Raw genomic sequence first — 20,527 nt, forward strand, 5'->3', positions numbered from 1 at the left:
ATTTACACATTGTCTCACATGGAAATGGATTTTAAAAATGTCTCTATAATTCTCCTAAATAGTGCAGACATATGAATGATGTTTCTGGCTTAGAAGTGGTGGATTGAATATTGGGAAGAGACAACTTCACTCTAGCTGTCCATGCAAAATGAACATGGATGACATCACTGTTTCAAGATGTACCTTTGGCATACACCCAGGCTATACAAAACTGCCAGACAACATAAATTTGATTTGGAAAATAATAAGAGAAGAAAAGATTAATATGTTATAACTAATTTGATTTTTATAATTTCACATTTACATTATTATGAGACACATTAAACACAGAGTAACATTTACTGACCTTGGTTCATTAACAGGAGTGCCATCAGGTGGAGCAGAAGGAGAATAGCGCCAGAAAGTTTGCCACAATTTTTCTATCAGGCTGAATTGAAGATTAACAACCACATCCAGTATTGCCTGAAAAAACGAAAGATGAGATCATATTGTCTTTTGCCCAGAATCCCTCCACTCCCAACTCCAACTAGATCTACAGCTCATTTCCTTCATGACAAAGTGGAATCAAGGCAAACTGTATATTTCTCAAGTTATAAATGGTACTTGTTTTATTATCTTTGATACCCATAAATTATCCAGCACTATAAACTGTTGTGCACAGAGACTTGCATAAGGCTTGCATGGAAGCCTCTGGGAACTAGTATGGCCTATGTTTACTACGTAAACATATCACAGGAGTTAAGGCACAGAAAATATTTACTGCTACTGCAAACAGAAAAGTAAACCTGACATGTTACTCCTTTTCATAATGCCTTCTAAGTTGCAAGCACCTTCAAAAATAATTTTAAAAGACATATTGTTAAGTATCAAATGTGGTTTAAATGTCTTAATGTTTTTTTGATACAAGACAAATATTACTGCTTTTAAAAATAAAATAAAATTATAATCTAACCTGATTCACACTTGCTGTTGACTAAACCAAATATCTCCATACACAATCTAAAGTCTAACATTCTGAGAAACATACATGTAACAACATTTTATTTGCAGTATTTATTACATATTACTCTTTCCCCTGCAAAGGGGATCAGTCAGAAAACCCTTTTTGCTCTTGTTTTCATTGAGATAAATAAAATATCGTGGGAAGGTCACATGCCACTTTCATGGCTACAATATATTGGACACTATTCTCCTGTACTGGCCTTCAGTAAAAGTCATAAGCTTTTGAAAAAAAATGGTTTATAGGAAATACCTCACAGTGCTCTCGATAAAGACTCTGTAGTGATTTGATGTCCTCAAAGGTAGTACCATCTGGCAGAGAAGATATTTCAACTTCTCCAAACTCTGGCAGTACTCGAGATGCATCTGTTGTCATGACAACATAATGAAAGACGTGCCAATTACAGTATAGTTAAAAAAAAAATTCTAAGGATTATACAAAGAAATAAATTCCAAAAGGTCATAATATTCAAAGGGGAAATTATTTAATACCTGTTGCATGCCAAAATGCTAAATACATTAATAATTTTTAGTAAAAAATGAATACAAAATTATACTAGTATAGATCACAATGCTATTGTGTACATAGTATACATATATGGAGAACCTAACACATGCTTTTTCAGACTATTACAAAGAAAATATGTAGATTCAGTGCAGGAGAGACTAATCCTTGAATAATTTTTTTGTTGCTCAGCTGAAGAGCTTCCATGCAGCCAGGTGTGATGGGGCTTAATAAACTTAATATACATTTTTACTTCACATTTACTAGACTTTTAAGTAGAGCCAATGTGTGCTTTTACTATGTGCCACAAATATTTCTGGGAGACAAGCTGGTAAGATAAAAATACTGGACTGAAAGATACCTGGAAAAGAAGATTCAAAACATTTTAATGCTACCCTTATGCTCCAAATGGTTTTAGTTACAGCAAAATCAAGCCAAAGGATTTGGTGGCTGAAAATCCCAACCAAATAAGCCTACACTAATAGCACACTCTATCAGCACAGCCAAGGATTCTTTTTACATAAACAGTTAACTAAATTAAGATTTGTTTCTGTGACTGGAATACATGCTTAACTGGTCAACAAATCCACAATCTGGATATTTTCAAACGTGACCTTTGAGTTTTCAGTTGAAACTATTTGTCTTTTTCCACTCACAACACTAGAACACCCTTTCAAAACAGCTAGGAGTGGCTAACCTGCATAGTAGCGCAATGCCATCCCCCTATGCCAACTTTCACGAAATAAAATGCACTGTAATGCACATGAAGGAAACAACTTTCATAGCAGGAATTTCAATATGCACATTTAATATAATTATGCAAAGCAACTTCATATTTATGTAATATGAAGTATACCTCACACTGTTTTTTCTAATTTTCCTTTTATACTTACATTATGCATATTAAATATTACATAAAACTTAAATTACATAAAGCATAATTTAAGTGCCTTTTGGTTCTGTTAAGAGTAAGGATTTTACAGAGGGCATGATAACTTCAGGTGCAACTATTTTACTTGTCTGGCTTGATATTCACTGTGAAAACAAAGTTCACCTTACTTATTTATACAGCAGTATAAAGCGTGCTTTTGTACCTAGAAACTGTTGATGATGTTGACTTTGGGCAATTACAGTTTGTTCAACAGATGTGCCTGTCTGTTGACCACTTCCTGTGAAGCCATCTGCAACTCCATCCACTTTCTGCATAGGCTTATACCTGCAAAATATCAAGTACAAAATTATCCCTTCTTTTACTTCGTTTACTTCTTCATAAATGGAACACTGAGTTTGATTTTTCCATCTCAAAATAAAATTTTCAGGAAAAGTGTCAAAAGAATTTGGAGGTTCTTACTTACTTTGTAAAAAACAGAAGGAAAAAAGCACTAAGGGAAGCCAGAGTGTTAACAATGGCTTACAGAACTCACAAAGGTGATATTCCAACAGTACTCCCAATTTCTGCTAGAATTTAGCTTAGTAACAGCATATTGTAACACCAGCAAATTTATACCAAAAAAAATCAAATCCTTCCCTTTCCACACAGATTGACATAATTTTGTAAAACAAAGGTAATGTTTCATGACTTTTAAGAAGCAACAATACTGTGTCATGATAATGAAGACTTAAAACAAGCATTTTTTGATACTGAAGTTATGCAAATCCAAAAGCTTCATGGTTCCCAAATTAAGAAAAGGAATGAAGAAAAATGAAGCATACATTCAGTCTACAGCTTTTGCTGAAGAGAACTAGAAGTATTTATTCAACTAAATGTGTCTGATAGAGATGGTAGAATTGGTATAACTATCAAGAAAAAAAAGTGTATTGACTGCAATTTACCACTACTTTAAAAGACAAAAGAACCACCAGAAATAATAATAAGCTGACGAAAGAGAAATATTCCCATAATCAAGAAAATTAAAATATTCAGTTTTTTAGTTCTCTCTTAATAAATCCTGCTAGAATTTTTGAATACACATGGATAACAATGATAATAACACACACTGTTATATATGAAACACTGAAGTTAAATACTAAGCCCTCTATAGCACAGTACTTTTCATGTAACAGCTACATATTGTGCATAATGGTACCTTGCAGTTCCCACCCATCATCAATACCTTTACAGATTCTCACAGCAGAGCTTAGGATTGGTGTGAATTGAGCCTGAATTGGGTGCATGTTGGTGCAGGTACATGTGTACAAGTACAAAACATGGGGCACAGAAGTGTGCATTAACTGCACACAGTGCCATATATGTGTTTTTGTTCAGATATAATCAAGGAACATATTGACTTAAAGTTAAGAAAATGATGCCAAACATATTTAGGTAAGGGAAATAAGGGAACTATGTAAGACATACAATGGTCTTAAATAAAATAATCAAGCAAATAATACAAAAAGAAATATCCAGTCCTAACAGTTATATAATGAAATTCCAAAATCACTTTTTCTTTGTGAATCACGAAGAAGACAAGAGATGTGACAGTGTTTAGCTGACTGGCATCATTTTTCCAGAAATAATTCTAGTTAGACCATATGTTTTGGTGCACATATGTAATTTTGAATGCAAGTGAATGAAATGTCTAAGTGAATGAGATTGAGTGGGTAAAATAAGCTTGCTGGGAGATTTTGTAAATATCTATCATCATTCCTTACTATATAATCCTGCCATGGTTTTTGTAATAAGCATTTTCTACATGATGTTATTATGAGACATCTCATGCTTCTGTACTATGCTCAGCAAAAGACAGTTAAGACCATATATCTTACCATGAGCTTCCATTTAGTGTTGTAAATAATCTGTACTGTCTGGAAATGACAGTAAAATCATTTCTGATCAAAATTATCTTTGTGTTTGAAGTTAAGTTTGAAAAGTTTGAAGTTAAAAGTTTGTGGTTTCGATATTTCAGTTTGTACAAAGACAAAAAATATGCTTGGTACACTATACCAAACTGTTCATTCAACTGAAGGTTTTTGGAGGAGTAAGTGTTCTAAAGATGACTTGCTTGATGTGGTGCTCTTCTATTCTATTGATTAGAGTAATGAAATTATGCATCTAATGTATTTTACTTTAGAGCAATATGACTGGCTAGTAACACCAGTCAAATCAAAATTAATTTTCAAAGATTATTAATTTTCAAAGATAATTAATTTTCTGTTTAAAATAGTTTTTAATATGCATATTCACACATTCTTTCACCACCAGTACAGCCCTGAGCCGCAGTTTTCAACTACTTCTGAGCCTTCACAGGTTCCTCAGGAACAACAGATACTAAGGGAATATACTTACATATACTTGGAGGCAAACCATTGAGGTCATATTAATTCTTCATAGGGACATGAAATAAATTGCAAGCAACTTAATTGTAAGTTCTCTGATAAGAAGTGTGAACATAAAACGATAGAGCAATGAAAAGAAATAGGAATGTTGAAATTAAAGCTCTTACTGCTTTTACTCATCTTGTGGGACAAGAATTCAATATCGTTAAGAAGAATCTGTTCATATTATAGGTAATTTTATCATTATTTATTTTCTGCAAATTTATGACAATTTCTAGGTAAATATTCTTTCACTTTGACTGATGCCTGACATAATTTACATCAATTGGGTATTCAGCACACTTTTGTTTTCACAGCAAAAAAGCTGAACAGGAATTTGAACTTGTCCATGTAAAGAAAAGACTTGATGAATGAGAAATAGCGTGAATAGATGTGGTTCACACTTTACCTCTGCTTCTGCTGCATGGGCTGTTGTCTCATGGCCATATATTGCATGTCCTCTTGTAGTCGATTAAGAGGAGAGTCTGGCTTGACCCGAATCCCATAATAATGATACTTGGAGTTCCCCCTTTATGGAAGAGCAAGCATTAAAAGAGCAGTAATACTAGTTTTACACATTTTCTTTACATTTACTTTAAAATTTACATTGACTGGAAAACAACACACACAAATCAGGTCTGGCTCTCCTGTCATACCTGTTTTACATGAGTGTCTTTTTGCTACCTTTGGGAAAGTAACTCACTCTCTTAAATATTATCAGCATACTAACTTGCACTCCACTTCAGTAAGAAAAATAAAATGCAAATAAATACAATTTATCTAGTATGGGCAAATAGTATTCTTAGTGATTTCCAAATAGAAAGTTATGTTTTATTTGTAATGATAAAAATCTGAAGTGTAGTGACCAAAATACAAAAACATTAACTGTCATAAGCAGAAGAAATGAAACTATAATAGCATCTTGAAAAAACACAGAACTGTTCAACATGAAGAAATAGAACTGACAGAAAAACACTAATATTTTAATGCAGGATTCTTATTAAAAGAATTCTTATGTATTCTTTTTCCTAGCAGACTAGTTTCTTATCCATAATTATTACCTTTATTTTTTATTATAATTCAGGATTTCAATTGCACAAACCTAGTTCCAAGTCTTCTGGTCCGCAGTCCCATGAAGATTGACCGTATGAGTTTTCCAAAGGAGGCAGCATTGACTGGATCCAACTTGTGCTCCTGACAGTGTCTTAAGTAATGGTTGTAAAGGGTACTTCTTGGAAGGCTCACTCCTTCTGCAGTTTCATAGTTGTCTAAAAGCCATTGAAGCTATATCACATACAAAACAGAAAAAAAACCACCCTATTATATACTTTATTGAAAATATTGTAGCCATACAATACTACAATATTGTACCCATACAATATAATGCTACAATATTGTAGCATTAACTTCTGACAGATGGAGTCACTTCAGGTCTATTAAAAATTACTCTCTTCCTCAGAGTGTCTTTAAATGTTAGTTACACAATAATGCTTTGATATCTTCAGAATTACCAGGAAATAATAGCAGAATTCATTGCATTTGTGACTTCAGAAAGTGCCCTTTTCTTAAAATATTTTTGATTCAGTACCACATATCAGTATGCAATAAAGGTATCTATGCTTTGGAGACAAATTGTTAGTACCACAAAGAAATAAAGGAATCATGAATGTAATACACATAAACTGCAGAAAACAAACTTCTTGGGCACAATAGGTAATTAATGTATTTGTAAAACCGGAAAATGACACTGTTTCTCTTTGTTGTTAAAAAACATTAAGATACAAATTTTAAAAAAGCTACTGCATAAAAGTCAGAGAGCTACCTAGGTAACATTGAAAATAATTGGTACGTCTATGAATCATTAGGGATACAAACCCTTTCAGCTGTAGCCTGCTTGCCTTTGACTTCCAAATGGAACAGAATGAGTTTCTTGGAAAAACAATAATCTTTTCATGTAATTGTGGTAGATAATTAGAAACATGCAAGAAGAGACATTATGTAACATCACTGCATGTTCTAAGTACAGCACACTCACGACACACCTCTAGCTGTTGCTAATATACAAAAAAATGTTAAAAGGACAATTTAATACTCCTAGATTTAGTACTAAAGGAAAATCACAAAATATAGCAAAACCAATATACACTGAGGATACATTAAATTTCACTGGTTTTTTTTTGATAAGTCAACATTTTCCTTATTTTTTCCTGCACTTGTCATGGATCGCTAGAGTTTTCTCACCTCTAAAAAAATACAGAAAGAAGATGCAAAAACTTCCAAGATACAAGATTTTTAGCTTGGTTTGCAGGCAATTTTGCATTTCAAATAAAGAAAATGAAGAAGTACAGTTAATCATGATTTATGATTGTTTTATATGTACTAACATTCACAAGTGCTTCCAAACTGAGCATTTGTCATTTTGAAATATAGCTGAAGAAAAGGTATAATTGTAAATATTTGAGTTTTGTGTGAATGTATTAGACTTATTTCACTAGTGATCTGACCTAAGCCTGTCTCGGCTTACAAACGTAATTATAACTTTCGGTGGTTGCAATCTATCCATACTGAAAATCTGTTATTACATTTCTACTTGTATTAATACATTTATATAACATTTGTCATATATTATTATATCTAGAATTGAATCAGAACGATACAGAACTTGAAGTACTTCTGCTTTCCCCAAGGGGAAAAACTCTGTCAATCCCAAAAGAGTGACAAACAAAAAATTAATTATTTTGCAATTAAGTTCTGTGTGTAGCATTAAAGATATTTTCCTCCAGATGGTTTCTAATCTATTATTAATCACTTTGAGTGCACTTCATTAATTATATGAATTTCTAACAGATGTTATTTCAAACATAACTTGCATTATTCAACACACAAAAAGCCAAATGAAAAGTTAAGTGCAATACTAGAATTTTTGCTTTTGGAAGGAGTTACTTAGTAGTAAGGGCTTGAAATCCTTACTTCATAGATTATAGCCTGGAAGAAAAAGTGCAGTTAATTCATGATTTTAAGAGAAAATTGAATCCAAACATTATTGTAAACAACTTTTTAAAGAACCCAAACACTTCTCCATCAAGCTGAAATACACATCAAGCTGAAATACAATTCTAAAATTGTTCAGGTTTGAGTGGTGGGTTATGAATTTGTAGTACTGACCATAATGTAATGCTAAGATGAGGAAAGGTACGAAATATTCACAGAGCCAAACCTGTTAAATTGAGTGTGATTTCAATTAATCTGCAATGTTTATAAAACACTCAACTATCAATAGGCTGAATAAGTTGATCCCATGCAGAAATACATCAAGAAACAAAAGAAAACAGAGGAGAAATTACAAGCTCCTTGAAATGAGAACTCATGTATTTAGGAAAACAAATCCTACAAAACTTCACTGAGGTAACAAAGGTTGAAAATTTAAATCCCAAACTAAAATATTTCCACAAATTATTTATCACCTTCTAAGTGTGTAAGTTAATTAAAAACACAATTTAGAATTCTATTTTTAAATCTGTTAAGCGAATTGTTTAATAAATGCCAAACCAAACCATTAGAAGGCAAATTCAAGAAAAGTTTAAAGAGACAAAGTGTACAACTACATTTAAACTTTCTTTACACTGTCCTTGAGTTTAAAGACAATAATCATTGCTTTAAAAACAGGCAAAACATCCTGTGTGATCTAGATTTTAAATTTCTTTCAAAATGACCAAAAGCAGTAAAGACTTTTTGTGATAAAAATGTGTGCAAGGGTTGTTTTAAATTCTTCTTTCCCCACAGAGTCAAAGATACATCCCTAACACAGTATTTTTCACAAAGTGTTCACAGTCAAGAATATCACGGTAAGTCTTCACAGCTGGAAGGACTGTGATCTTCTGTACCAATCTTGTTATTGGGAAGACACTGTGAACAGTGCCTAGAACTAGGAATGAGTGAAACACAGCTTACAGAGGCACTGCAGCTTATCTTGTAATCTTTCTTAGTTTTATACAACGACTAGAGACTTCCTAACAGGTTTAAACACAAACTTAGAATAGTTCTAGTGTTTTAAGCGTTCTAGATAGTTCTAAAACATTCCCGAAAAAGTCACAGTCTGTTAAAAATGACATTTAAACAACCATTTTGATACTATTAGTCCAATAATATCTATTATTATTTAAATAATAATTTTGATACCACCTTATCTTCAAAATAATTATTTTGTAAGCAGAAAAGGTGGAATTTAAATTTTCTTTCTGTATATAATTTCCTGTAACTTTTCATGATACAGTTTTCCTCTAAATTTTAGTTTTAAGAAAAAAAAGCTTGCCTAAATTCTCCACAAAACATTTTTAATTTTAAGTTCAACAAAACCAGACCCCTACAGGAAAAAAATTCAAATCCAAACTCAAACCTTCTTTTAAAGCATACATTTTTAATTCGATTTCCAAAGGATAATCTCTACTATCATATTCTACATTTCAGACTGCAAACTAAATTTCAATTTCTTCTGTAAAGCAATAATGGTATTTGAATTCATAAAATAAGCAAAGCTGAGAAGGAAAAAAAGTAATATGAATACAAACCAATCAACATGGCAAAAATACAAAATTCAAAACCATAAGAACCACCAGAAAAAAAAAAAACATTTCAGAAAGACTAACAACTTACAAAGTAATAACATTATTTACATAATAAGTTTAAAATTAACTTGGTCTTTTTCCTTTATTTTAAAGTTTTATATCATGAACTTGTCACTATATTTGGAGATCATGTTTTCCCCAAATATCTTTTAGCTTTGTCTATGAAACGTTAGACTTGCAGCGTAAGAACAAAGTAAAAGGCAGATGAATAAGACATTTCCGTGTACTTCAAATTAAGGCACTGCTTTCAATTTTTACCAGGTCATCAGAGGGATCCTTAGGATTTTTAAGTAATTTCAAAATAAACTCACTAGTCAGAATAAATGAAGAAACACCTAGGAATAACCTAAATATATTATTTAGGTGTGCTTTTTCTTCTCTTCCTCTTCACATGCCACAAAATTAGTATATGGTACACAGTTCTTATGATGCAGACAATTGTATTTAAAATGCCAAAAGCCACCTAATTTAGAATTGATTGAACCTTAGCTTGATATTTACACTGTAACCCGCAAAACAGTCATCCTAACACAGGTGTACAGCATAGGAAACAGGTAACACTCTGCAATATACCATAAAGACATTTAATCTGACAAAATAAAGCCATGGGAGGTGTAGTAGAAGATTACAAGCAACTAAGATGGGAAGATTAAGAGCAAAAAGTAATAATAAAATAAAACAAACATTTAGAGGCAGGCTAAGCATGCAGAACAAGCAAGAGAGAGTGTATGTGAAGAAGAGACAACTTACATGGCTGTTGAGAAGAGAGCTTCTGTGAGTGGACAGACCATCAGACTTTTGCAGTGTCTCAATCGCCATTTCAATCTGATAATAGATGTCATTAAAAAAAGGACTCAAGATGGGATAGTAAAAAAGCCTGATCAGAGAAGTTTTGACAGATTCCTTACAGATCAACAGAAATGCCTGCTTTATTCCTGGCTAGGGCATATATTTTATTAAAAGGCCTCAATCTAGAGTCCCAGTGAACACAAGCCTCCTCAATGGGGTCAGAAAGCCCTTACACATATCCAATTTTGCTAGCATGTATAATGCAGGATCACAGCCTCAAAGTTCATTTTACCTTCCAAACTGCTCAGAACGAGCTCAAAGAAGTAGAATTACTGGTGAGCTGCACTGAAATAAAAATAACCCAGACTGAACAAAAACATAATCACTAAAGTAAAAAAAAAAAATAAAAAAAATCCCTAAACGATTTTATGGAAGGCCTCCATATGTTTTCCCTTCAACTATACCAGGAAGAAACATGCAGAGCTTGCAATAAGAATTAAATTAGAAACAAAATTTTAACTATCTGAAATCACAGAATCAAATCCCAAACCAAAGTAATTCAATAGGCTTTACACCATTAGCTTCACTGGGACAGGACATCAATCCTTACTCCTGCCAGTACCCTTTGAAGATCCCCAGCTGCCAAAGTAAATGGAAAGTCAGGAGTTACACAGACTGCAGGATCCAGCCTTTGGAAAAGCAGATTTGTTCACAATAATTTTGCTTTTAAAAAGGAAAAGAAAACACAGTATAACTAAAATGCAAAGGAGATTTTTTAAAAATTCAAATGTATGGTTACTCTCATGTCCATTTTCTCTCTTTTCCTTTTAATTAACAATGGATATTTTGGTTTTGATCAGTTTGGCAACAACATTAAAGAAAAAACCTAAGTGTAATTTATCTGGGGGGCCAGAAGAGCAAAAACCAACAATGAAAATGACAGAGACAATGGAATGCACAGTAAGAAAAGGCACACAATTATTAGCTACAATAAATGGCCAAAATGAAAGCAATGGAACCACCACTTAAACTTTTTTAAAAAATACTTATAATTATCTCTGCAAACATTTTTAATGAGCCCTGTCTATCGTACTTCAAATACCACAGTACTAATTTTCATTTTAATGACATAATTTATCAATATTGGCTGAATTTACTCTCTGTATAGTAGAAATGGAAAACTACTATAGCTGATATTTAAATTTACCTGTAAAACTAGTTTCTCCTTTTTTTGAGGGCAATTGACAAGTATTTTAATATATTAGCTGTCAGGAGCAATTTCTTTTACTTGTGTAATATTAGCTTTGCAAGTCTTTAAAAAAAGGTACATTATTAAATATATACAATTACTATATAAAAAAAACCACTCTTGCTTGGCAATAATGTTCTTTCTTTAGACAGTCTGACTTGCTTCAGTGGAATAAACCTGAGGTCAAAGTATTAAATCATACAGGAAAGTTCAACTTTTAAAAGCATGCTTCAAGAAAAAAACTACAAGGTCAAAAGATCATCATAAGGTCAGTTTACTATATATTGTAGCCAGAGAGTTTCCCTTCCTAAAAAAATACTACAATCAAAGAATTGAGAGTGTACAGACATTTAAATCCTAAATCTGAATGTTAGGTCATATGTACCACAGTGCTTAATCCACAGCAGTACTGTACACCAGGGTTACACTGCCTGCTGCTCATTCCCTACTACTCTCATTTTGTTGCTGCAACTTGTGGTCTTCTTTGTTCAGGGAACCAACCTGCTAAAAAAATTGGCATCTCTAGTAATTTCACTTGAAAAGTGGCATTACAGATGACACTGACTTCTCACTACCATATCAATTGCATGGCTTTTGTGGGCTTTTCATCATTTGGGAGATGTTTGTTGCTGGAGTTTCTTTTAGTAGATTTCATGACTATAGCCACTGAAGGCACAGAATTTGTGTTCACTTTTTGTACATCACATAAGCCAAGCAACACTGGTCACCACTAAAACATGTTAATTACTTTATCAAGATCAGAATTGGGATCTATATTAAAAATGAGTCTCCACATATTCTACTAGGACAAGCTTAAAGAGAAATTGTTTTCACTACTATTTTGTTCACCATTTTTAGATAATATTTTGATAAAATGAACTTTAACTGTTATCTGACAGATGTCTCCACAATCCCAGAAACCCTCTTTCCATATAGGTTGTAAAATTACTTTAACTACTTTTGAAACTATGATTGAAGACAAATTTTTTAGACACTAAGTGATTCACTAGTCCTTTCTGAAAACTTATGGCTGCTTCTTGTTTTACTCCATTGGTGGCCTGCAGGGCTGAGTTCTAGGGCCAGTTCTGTTCATTTTTAACAATGATCTGGATACAGGACTTGAACGCACCTTTAGTAAGTTTGCAGATGTTATCAAACTGGGAGGTGCAGTTGACTCTCCTGAGGGACAAGAGGCCTTGTAGAGGGAGGGGAGGGATCTGGATAGAGTGGAGCACTGGGCAATCACTGGTGACATGAAAATGACAAGTCAAAATGCCAGATTCTGCACCTGGGATAGAGAAATGCCAGACACAAGTCTAAACTGGGACAGGGGCGTTTCTGGGGTTGTAGAGAGGGTTCTGGGGGTGCTGCTTGGCAGCAGGCGCTATGGCAGCCAGCAGTGTGCCCTGGCAGCCAGGAGGGCAGCAAACCCCATCTGGGTACAGCAAACTCCATCTGGGTGCAGCAAACCCCATCCTGAGTGCAGCAAACCCCATCTGAGGGCAGCAAACTCCATCTGGGTGCAGCACACCCCAGCCTGAGTGCACCAACCTTGGCACTCTAAAGGGTGACTGTCCCTCTGTGTCCAGCATTAGGGCAGGGCCCCCTGTCCAGTGCTGGGTGCAGCTCTGGGCTCCACCATTTCAGAACCATGGGAAGGTCCGCGAAGGCGTCTGGAGAAGGGCAAGAAGGCGTCTGGTGGAAGGACTGGACACCGTGGCCTGTGAGGAGCTGCTGAGGGCTGAGGGCTTGTCTGGTCTGGAGAAAAGCAGCTGAGGGGCAACCTCCTTGCTCTCCACAGCTTCCTGAGGAGGGGAAGTGGAGAGGGAGGTGCTGATCTCTTCTCCCTGGGACTCAGTGACAGAACGTGTGGGAATGGCTCAAAGCTGCACCAGGAGAGGTTCAGACTCGCCATTAGGAAGCATTTCTTTACAGAGAGGGTGGTCAAGCTTGATAATGCCCTGAGCCTATCAATGTGTAAGGGGCATTTGGACAGAGCCCTTAAGAGCCTGCTTTACTTTTGGGTTGGCCCTGAAGTGAAGCAGGTGGGCTACATTATTCTTGTAGGCCCCCCACAGCTGAAATATTTTATTTTCTTCTACTCTGCTATTCCAAGGGTTTGGGTTTTCAGGAGGCTCTGTGCGACACCCGTGTACAGGAAATAGAAGCTACCCAAGTAAAAAGCTCCTTAAATGAAGGATCTGTTCCTTATGTGAATAATCTGTTCCTTCATGCTTTTATATTCTAAGTTCTGGCCAGAGACTTTTATTTAGGCTGTAAAAAACTGAACACTACCTCTCTATTCTAATAGCACTTAAGCACAAACACGGAATAACTACACAGGTAATACAGTGTGTATTATTATAATATTTTGTTTACAGGTGAAAGTAATTTTAACATTTAAAATTATATTCTGTAAAAATACAAAAGGAAGACTGATACCCTTCCATTTTTAACAATAAACTGTGAGAGATTCCAAGCACAACTTCCTGCATATTTATCTGATATGTTAAATAGGAAGAATTTCATTTATTTGAATCAGTCATACATTCCCCCTTTTCTTGCCTTAATAAACTACAATAATTTATTTAAAAGTTCTGATAACTGATATATATGCTATCACTCACACTGCAATTCCAACTAAACCATGTTAGATGTTACACTACATGTAGGAACACTAATCAGTTTGTACAGTTACAAACATAGGCAGTCACTAAATTAAGAGCATTGTGAATTTCTTCAATTTACTTTGTTAGTGAGCTAAAACATTGCCATATACTCAGATACAATCAATAAGGAATAAGGATATTCTCCTAGGGTTAAAAACTTCAGCAGTTTGATCCCAGTATGTGCATCTACAATGTAATCCTTACATGATCTACTGATTTGGAAGTTACTGACTGTTTTTGCTAGGTTATGTCTCAGTATTCATTAACATGTTACTAGATAAACAAATGACAAAAAATAGTCTAAGATGCATATAGCACAGACATAGCAAACACCTATCCCAAACCCACTTTGCAAAAAACTCCCTTCCTCTTAGGAAGAAGAAAGAAATAGTGGTTTTCCACATGATTCAGCTAACAATTTCCACGATCAACTAACAATTTAACAATTACTACAAAATGTTATCGTAAGTTGCTCTGAGGAATTAAAAAGAAAACAATGTGCAGAAATTGAAGTCCTGATCTTTAGTGAATAATCTGGGTAGCCTACAATTTTCTTTTCTTTTAAATGTTTGCATTTGCAAACCACTGTCCACCAGCAGCAGGGCAGGCAGGTGTTATCTTAGTATTCAATACATTGTTCATCTTGAAAAAAGATAGCTACTGTCTCTTTTTCCACAGGCACCTCTCATTCACAATGCCCTTTATCCACTTCCAAAGGTTCACCCTTTCAGGCTTTAAAGGAAGTGAAATTCTAAAGCAGCTATCATCACAATGCTCCATTATCAAGGAATTACTTATTCATCATATGTATACAAGAAAGGCTGATTTGGTGGTACAGCTAGCTAAGTCCTGGGTACTTGAGGCAATTGCACCTACCTAAATAAGGCAGAATGAATCTGAAAATACATGATAAATGGACACAGGCTTTTTGAAAATGTGACAATTTCAGCCTTTTAGGATGCCACAAACATGCATGGTTCATGTTGGCTTTCAGGACTATTTCAGGACCGAGTATTCATGTACATAATACTGCTTTCTGAAACCTGCACCAGAGGGTTGTGTTAGGCCGACAAGCTTGCTCACAAGAAACAAGCTTGAAAATGAAATTATACTGACCCTGTGAGGAGAACTCCAATCTAGTCTGTACAGCTGGGAGACTTAAATCTAAAAGATTTGCATTCCTGTCAATAGAAAAAGCTGTAGCAACACCTGCAAACAGATTCTGTGAAATTTTGCAAAAAATATTGAAACAATACCATGAAAACAGACAGAAAGATACTTCTTTAAGTCTGTGGAATGAAAGAACTGTAAATATGCAGAAAGAGAAGAAGAAAAAAAAAGCTGTAAAATTAGTGTGGTATTTTACATAAAGCTGACCTTAAAAGAATGCTGATAGCCTTAAAGACTTAGAAAAAGAAGGGCTTTTTTATTTCTAAAAACTCCCCTGGTTAAATTCTAAATATGAAAATTTAATATACATAACAGATACGGGTCAAAACACCTGCTACAAATGCACACTACCAGTAGTCTACAGGTACATAAAGCATGCATCCTGACTAATGAATACAGCATGTTCTCTAGTGATTATAAAAGAACACGTGGAGTCGTTTGGGAGAAAAAGCACAGCTCGCAGTCACAGACTGGAAAAATAAAAATGCTTGGAGTTAAATCCAATTACCTTTTCCTTCCCAAATTTTCAAATGTAATGTTATTACCCAGGTCCCAGGGCACCTTGACACAATTCAGGTGGGGTGATGCAAATGTCATGAAGTTCAATAAAGTGAAGTGCAAGGTCCTACACTTGGGTCATGGCAATCACAGGCTACAGGGTGGGTGGAGAAGTGTGAGAGCTGCCCTGCAGAGAAATATTTGGGGGTCATGGTTGAGGAAAACCTCAACAGCAGCTGGCAATGTGCATTCACAGTCCAGAAGGCCAAAGGTGTCCTGGGCTGTACCTAAGCACTGCTGCCATCAGGGCCAGGGAGGGGATTCTGCCCCTCTGCCCTGCTCAGACCCCGCCTGCAGAGCTGCATCAGCTCTGGGGGCACAGCACAGGAGGAACACAGACCTGTTGGAGCAAGTACAGAGAAGGGCATGAGGCTGATAAGAGGACTGGAGCATTTCCTCATGAGGACAGACTGAGGAAGTCGTGTCTGTTCTGCCTGGAGAAGAGAAAGTTGTGTGGAGACCTCACAGCAACTTCCAGGATCTGAAGGGGGCCTACAGCAAAGGTGGAGAGGGGGAGAGGGACTCTTAATCAGGAACTGCAGTGATAGGACAAAGAGTAAGGGGTACAAACTGAAAGGAGAGAAACAAAGGTTGGATATTAGGAAGAAATTCTTTACTGCCAGGGTGGCAAGAAACTGGAACAGGCTGTCCAGAGAGGCTGTGGAATTGCCACCCCTGGGGCCGTTCAAGGCAAGGCTGGATAAGGTCTTGAGCAACCTCATCTAGAGGGAGGTGTCCTTGTCCATGGCAGAGGACATTGGACTAGGTGATCTTTAATATCCCTTCCAATCCTTAACAATCTATGATTTTATGTTTAACTTCTTTGCTAGAAGTTCTCCAACATAGGGTCAAACTGACTAATTTACCATCTTTTCCCTATATCATCCTGTTATTTGTATATCTAGTGTCTCTTATATACATCTTTAAACATATTCTAAACCTTTTTCTCCGTGGTCATTTTCCCCACATTTGGAAAACAAACCAAAAAATCCCACATAAAAATCTGTTGTCAAGCTTGTCATAAAGACTTTTAAAACATATACATTCCACCTAACACTGAAAAACACATGTAAATACATCAGAGTTATTCACACAAGAGAACCAAAATAGAGAAAGTAAACAGAAAATTCAACTCAGATAACTATGAAAATCAAATCTGAAAACATTTATGGCATGACAGCCTTATACAGAGAGGGTGGCCATATTAGGACAAATGTTTATTTAACTGAAACCAAAGAAAACCTGTAGTCCTTCAGAAATTATGCATCTATGCCATTGACAACCAGACTGTTTTGAGAACATCATCATGTCAAGTCTCCTGGCATCCAGTTTATTATGCATTTTCAAACAAAAAGAATTAACACAAAGTCTTCCCATGCATTGAAAGATACCTATTTTTGATCTCTAATGATGAAAAAATTGCATTTCTTAAAATATTTTCAAATCAAAAACTGGAATATTGCATAGGAATAAACCGAGTTTCCAACAATTCGGTTTTTTTATAAACAATACCAGAAATAAACATTAAACTGCCAAAATTGGAAACATTATAATTGCTACAGGGCTTTTATGGGGAAGACTGAAAGTCAATGAGGCCAGACTGTATCAGAGGAGAAGCAAGGAGCATAGATAGATGAAGCCAGAATCTAGTTGGGGTAGGTGTGCCAGATCTTAGTAGCAATCATTCTTCCTTTCTCCTTACATTCCCTGTCTTGTGAAGATTGCATTATCTCAATAAAACACTTCACAGTGTAGCAGCAAGGTATTCAAAGGGGCAGAGAAATACAAATTATTTTGGTGACACTGCTACACTGAAACCTCTGGAAGAGAGGGGGAGAAGCCACGATGCTCCATAGCCTGAAGCAGAAACCAAAGCAGGAGATTTATCAAGGCACAAGATCCACCTGATACCCTTTTTTCACAAAAGCCACTATACTCAGTTGCAGAAATGGTAAGTAAATATCTTGCCTATTTATGATGTCAGACAAAATGATCTAATAATCCTTTTTGCATAAAAGTCTGTGCACCTTTGATTTGATCAGAAATGTTTTATTTTATGCTAAAATCTATTTAGCTACCTCAAAATTACCACAAAAGAAATGGAGGCGGAAAAAGCTCCTGTACCAAGAGTGAAAATTAATACATAAAATCTCACCTCAAACTTAAATCCAAATTATAACCTTTATGCCTTTATGTAAGATGTAAAATCAGATAGTTTTTCTGAAATACTTATAAGACTTCCACTAGAATTGTATTATCAGGATATGGTATTTGCATTGGACCTTCTTACTTCTTGTTTTCTCTCCAATAATTACAACATATTTTCAGCAGGTATTATCCTTCCTTTCAAGTTATTCCTTTGCATGCTGTGTTTACTAGCAGAACTAATAGTTTGTGGGGATACATTATATACATATAAATTTTGGTTTTATTTTCATGCAGATTTAGATTTGCACTGACATAGGATGAATTTCTGTAACAGCATGAGTGGAGACCTCCTGTGGTTGGTGACGACTGGTGAATGACAACCGTAAATTGAGGATCAGTCACAAAGCTTGTTAGCAAATAAGACTAATAGATGGGAGCCTCTCACTGACTGACAAGCATAACAACAAATTTATTACTAGAAACTGTATGAATTTTTTAACCTTGTGATATTATGAAATATGGTGATTTGATTACCTTTTTTCATCACAAGAACAATCCTTAGGTGTTTACATATGGGGAAAAAATGGAACGAGATTTATATTTCATTAACTTAGCAGTCAATCCAATTTTTTGGAGAGTCCCTTAATTGTAGTGGTTCCTATTTAATGACAACTGCCAGTAAACCAAACAGATGACTCTTTCATGCAAGTTTCAACATGCAAATTTGTTTCAAACAGACATCCAGTTAGGCTAAACCAATTCTTCTTCAATGCAATCACACACATTCTTGACCAATCCACAAACATACTCACATGAAAATGATAATTTTGGAAATCTGCTTATTTACTGAGCATCTTATATAGAAGTTTTTATACTCTGAATGCCTTTCTGGTTTTATAAAAAAACCAACCTTTTCAGCATGTAGAGAAAGTAGTTTCATAGGCTAGCAAAGGATATAATGGAAAGAAGCAGTGAAATCAATGGAAAAGAAAAAAGTAAAGAAAAAGCTAACAAAAGTTATTCATGCATACCAACATAAACCTTTACTGTACATATGTTGGAATAGTTTTGAGAGAGCATAAGTCTTGATATTTTGGCTATAAAAGCAGTGCTACTGCATGCTGTAGCTTAATAAGGACTGCCTTCTTGTATGAATGTTACAGAAATTTAAACAAATTAAATATTACAACCAAAATATTAGCTCTTTATTGAAATTCTGAAGCAGAACTCAGAATTATATTAAACCATAAATAAAAAATGAAAATAAAATTAAGTTTAAAAGTCTATCTTTTATTGAATTCTGCATAAAACAAATAGCTTACCTGCTGAAGAGTAAATTAGATTTTTAATTTAATTTATCTAAAAGACAGTTAATAAAATTTACCTATTTTATATATTTGACTTATAACCTGAAACTCTTGTTTCTTCATTTCTTTTAACTTAAACTAAACATATCAGAAAGAGTTAACATCATTCATACAATAATTTCCTTATTAGATAATGTAATGATTTGATCAGTGAGGGTGATTAATGACAAAACAAGTGAAGTTATCAGCTGAAAAGAGTAAACAGAACTAGTACCTCTATGGCGAAATAAAGAGAACTTGTGATGACCACATATATTAATAAATAAATTCCTAATAATTTCTATATCCTTTTTCTCTATATGAAAATTCTCCAAACTAATCAAAACTGGGAAAAAATTTTCTGCATATTATTCTAGCAAAACAGTCTGGATACAGGTCATTTTGATCACTCTAATATATTCTCTACACAAGAATGAAAAAAGTTATGATGGTAAAGATCAAATGAAGATCACAGCTGAAACAAGCTCTATCTATCAAAGGTGCAATCCAATGAAAGTATTACATTGCTCTATTTCACTCAGTTTAGTTATGCCGCCTAGTAAAATTAAAACAGACGTGGTGCTTTCAAGTGAGCTTAAACTGAACCTTTAGCGTTTCAATTAATTCTTGTATGTTTCAGCTGAAACACACCTAGCCTAAAATTATTATCTAAAATCATATTGTGTCCCAGTTCCTTAGCAAGAAATGTACTTCTGATTACTCTAATGTATCATTCTTATAGAAGTATACTATACAGAAGAAATAATTCACTAAGAAACAGAGGAAATTATTATAGTGCCAAAATGCAACTTAGTAATTATTGTTTAACTAGCTGTATTTTCTCCTATTCTTAACAGTGAGTTGATATAGCAGTACAGAATTTATTTTGCTCAACTAAAACAGGCTATTTTACTGACACACAGGGAAAGAGAAAAATGCTGCTGAAGCCATGAACTTTAGCTTCCGTTCAAGGTTGGCAAATTCTGCTTTTAATTTTTGAAAAAAAAAATCAAACTAGTTTTTAATTTGCAAATATAGTGCGGAGTTCTGACATTCAAATAATTCTAGGATTTTCAGCTTCAAAGTAACTCTACTACTCTTCATTTGTGTTTACTGCATTCATTTAGGCCTCAATTGTTTTCAGAGTCAGTTTG

General features: G+C 34.6%; 1 protein-coding gene across 2 annotated transcripts in view; it reads right to left on the minus strand.

Moving 5' to 3' along the window:
• RFX3 (regulatory factor X3) overlaps window positions 1-20,527 on the minus strand; it is a 106,539-nt gene that overhangs the window by 18,094 nt on the left and 67,918 nt on the right. The window contains exons 5-10 of one of the 2 annotated variants that reach the window (XM_064735803.1): window positions 10,195-10,269; window positions 5,922-6,103; window positions 5,229-5,348; window positions 2,599-2,720; window positions 1,253-1,365; window positions 347-462 (exon numbers count right to left, since the gene is read on the minus strand). In XM_064735803.1, the coding sequence (XP_064591873.1) occupies window positions 347-462; window positions 1,253-1,365; window positions 2,599-2,720; window positions 5,229-5,348; window positions 5,922-6,103; window positions 10,195-10,269 (728 nt within the window). The remainder of the gene's footprint in view (window positions 1-346; window positions 463-1,252; window positions 1,366-2,598; window positions 2,721-5,228; window positions 5,349-5,921; window positions 6,104-10,194; window positions 10,270-20,527) is intronic. The other variant, XM_064735804.1, reaches the window with a different exon arrangement.

Source organism: Zonotrichia leucophrys, chromosome Z (genome assembly GCF_028769735.1).
Source record: "Zonotrichia leucophrys gambelii isolate GWCS_2022_RI chromosome Z, RI_Zleu_2.0, whole genome shotgun sequence".
NCBI classification, from domain to species: domain Eukaryota; kingdom Metazoa; phylum Chordata; class Aves; order Passeriformes; family Passerellidae; genus Zonotrichia; species Zonotrichia leucophrys.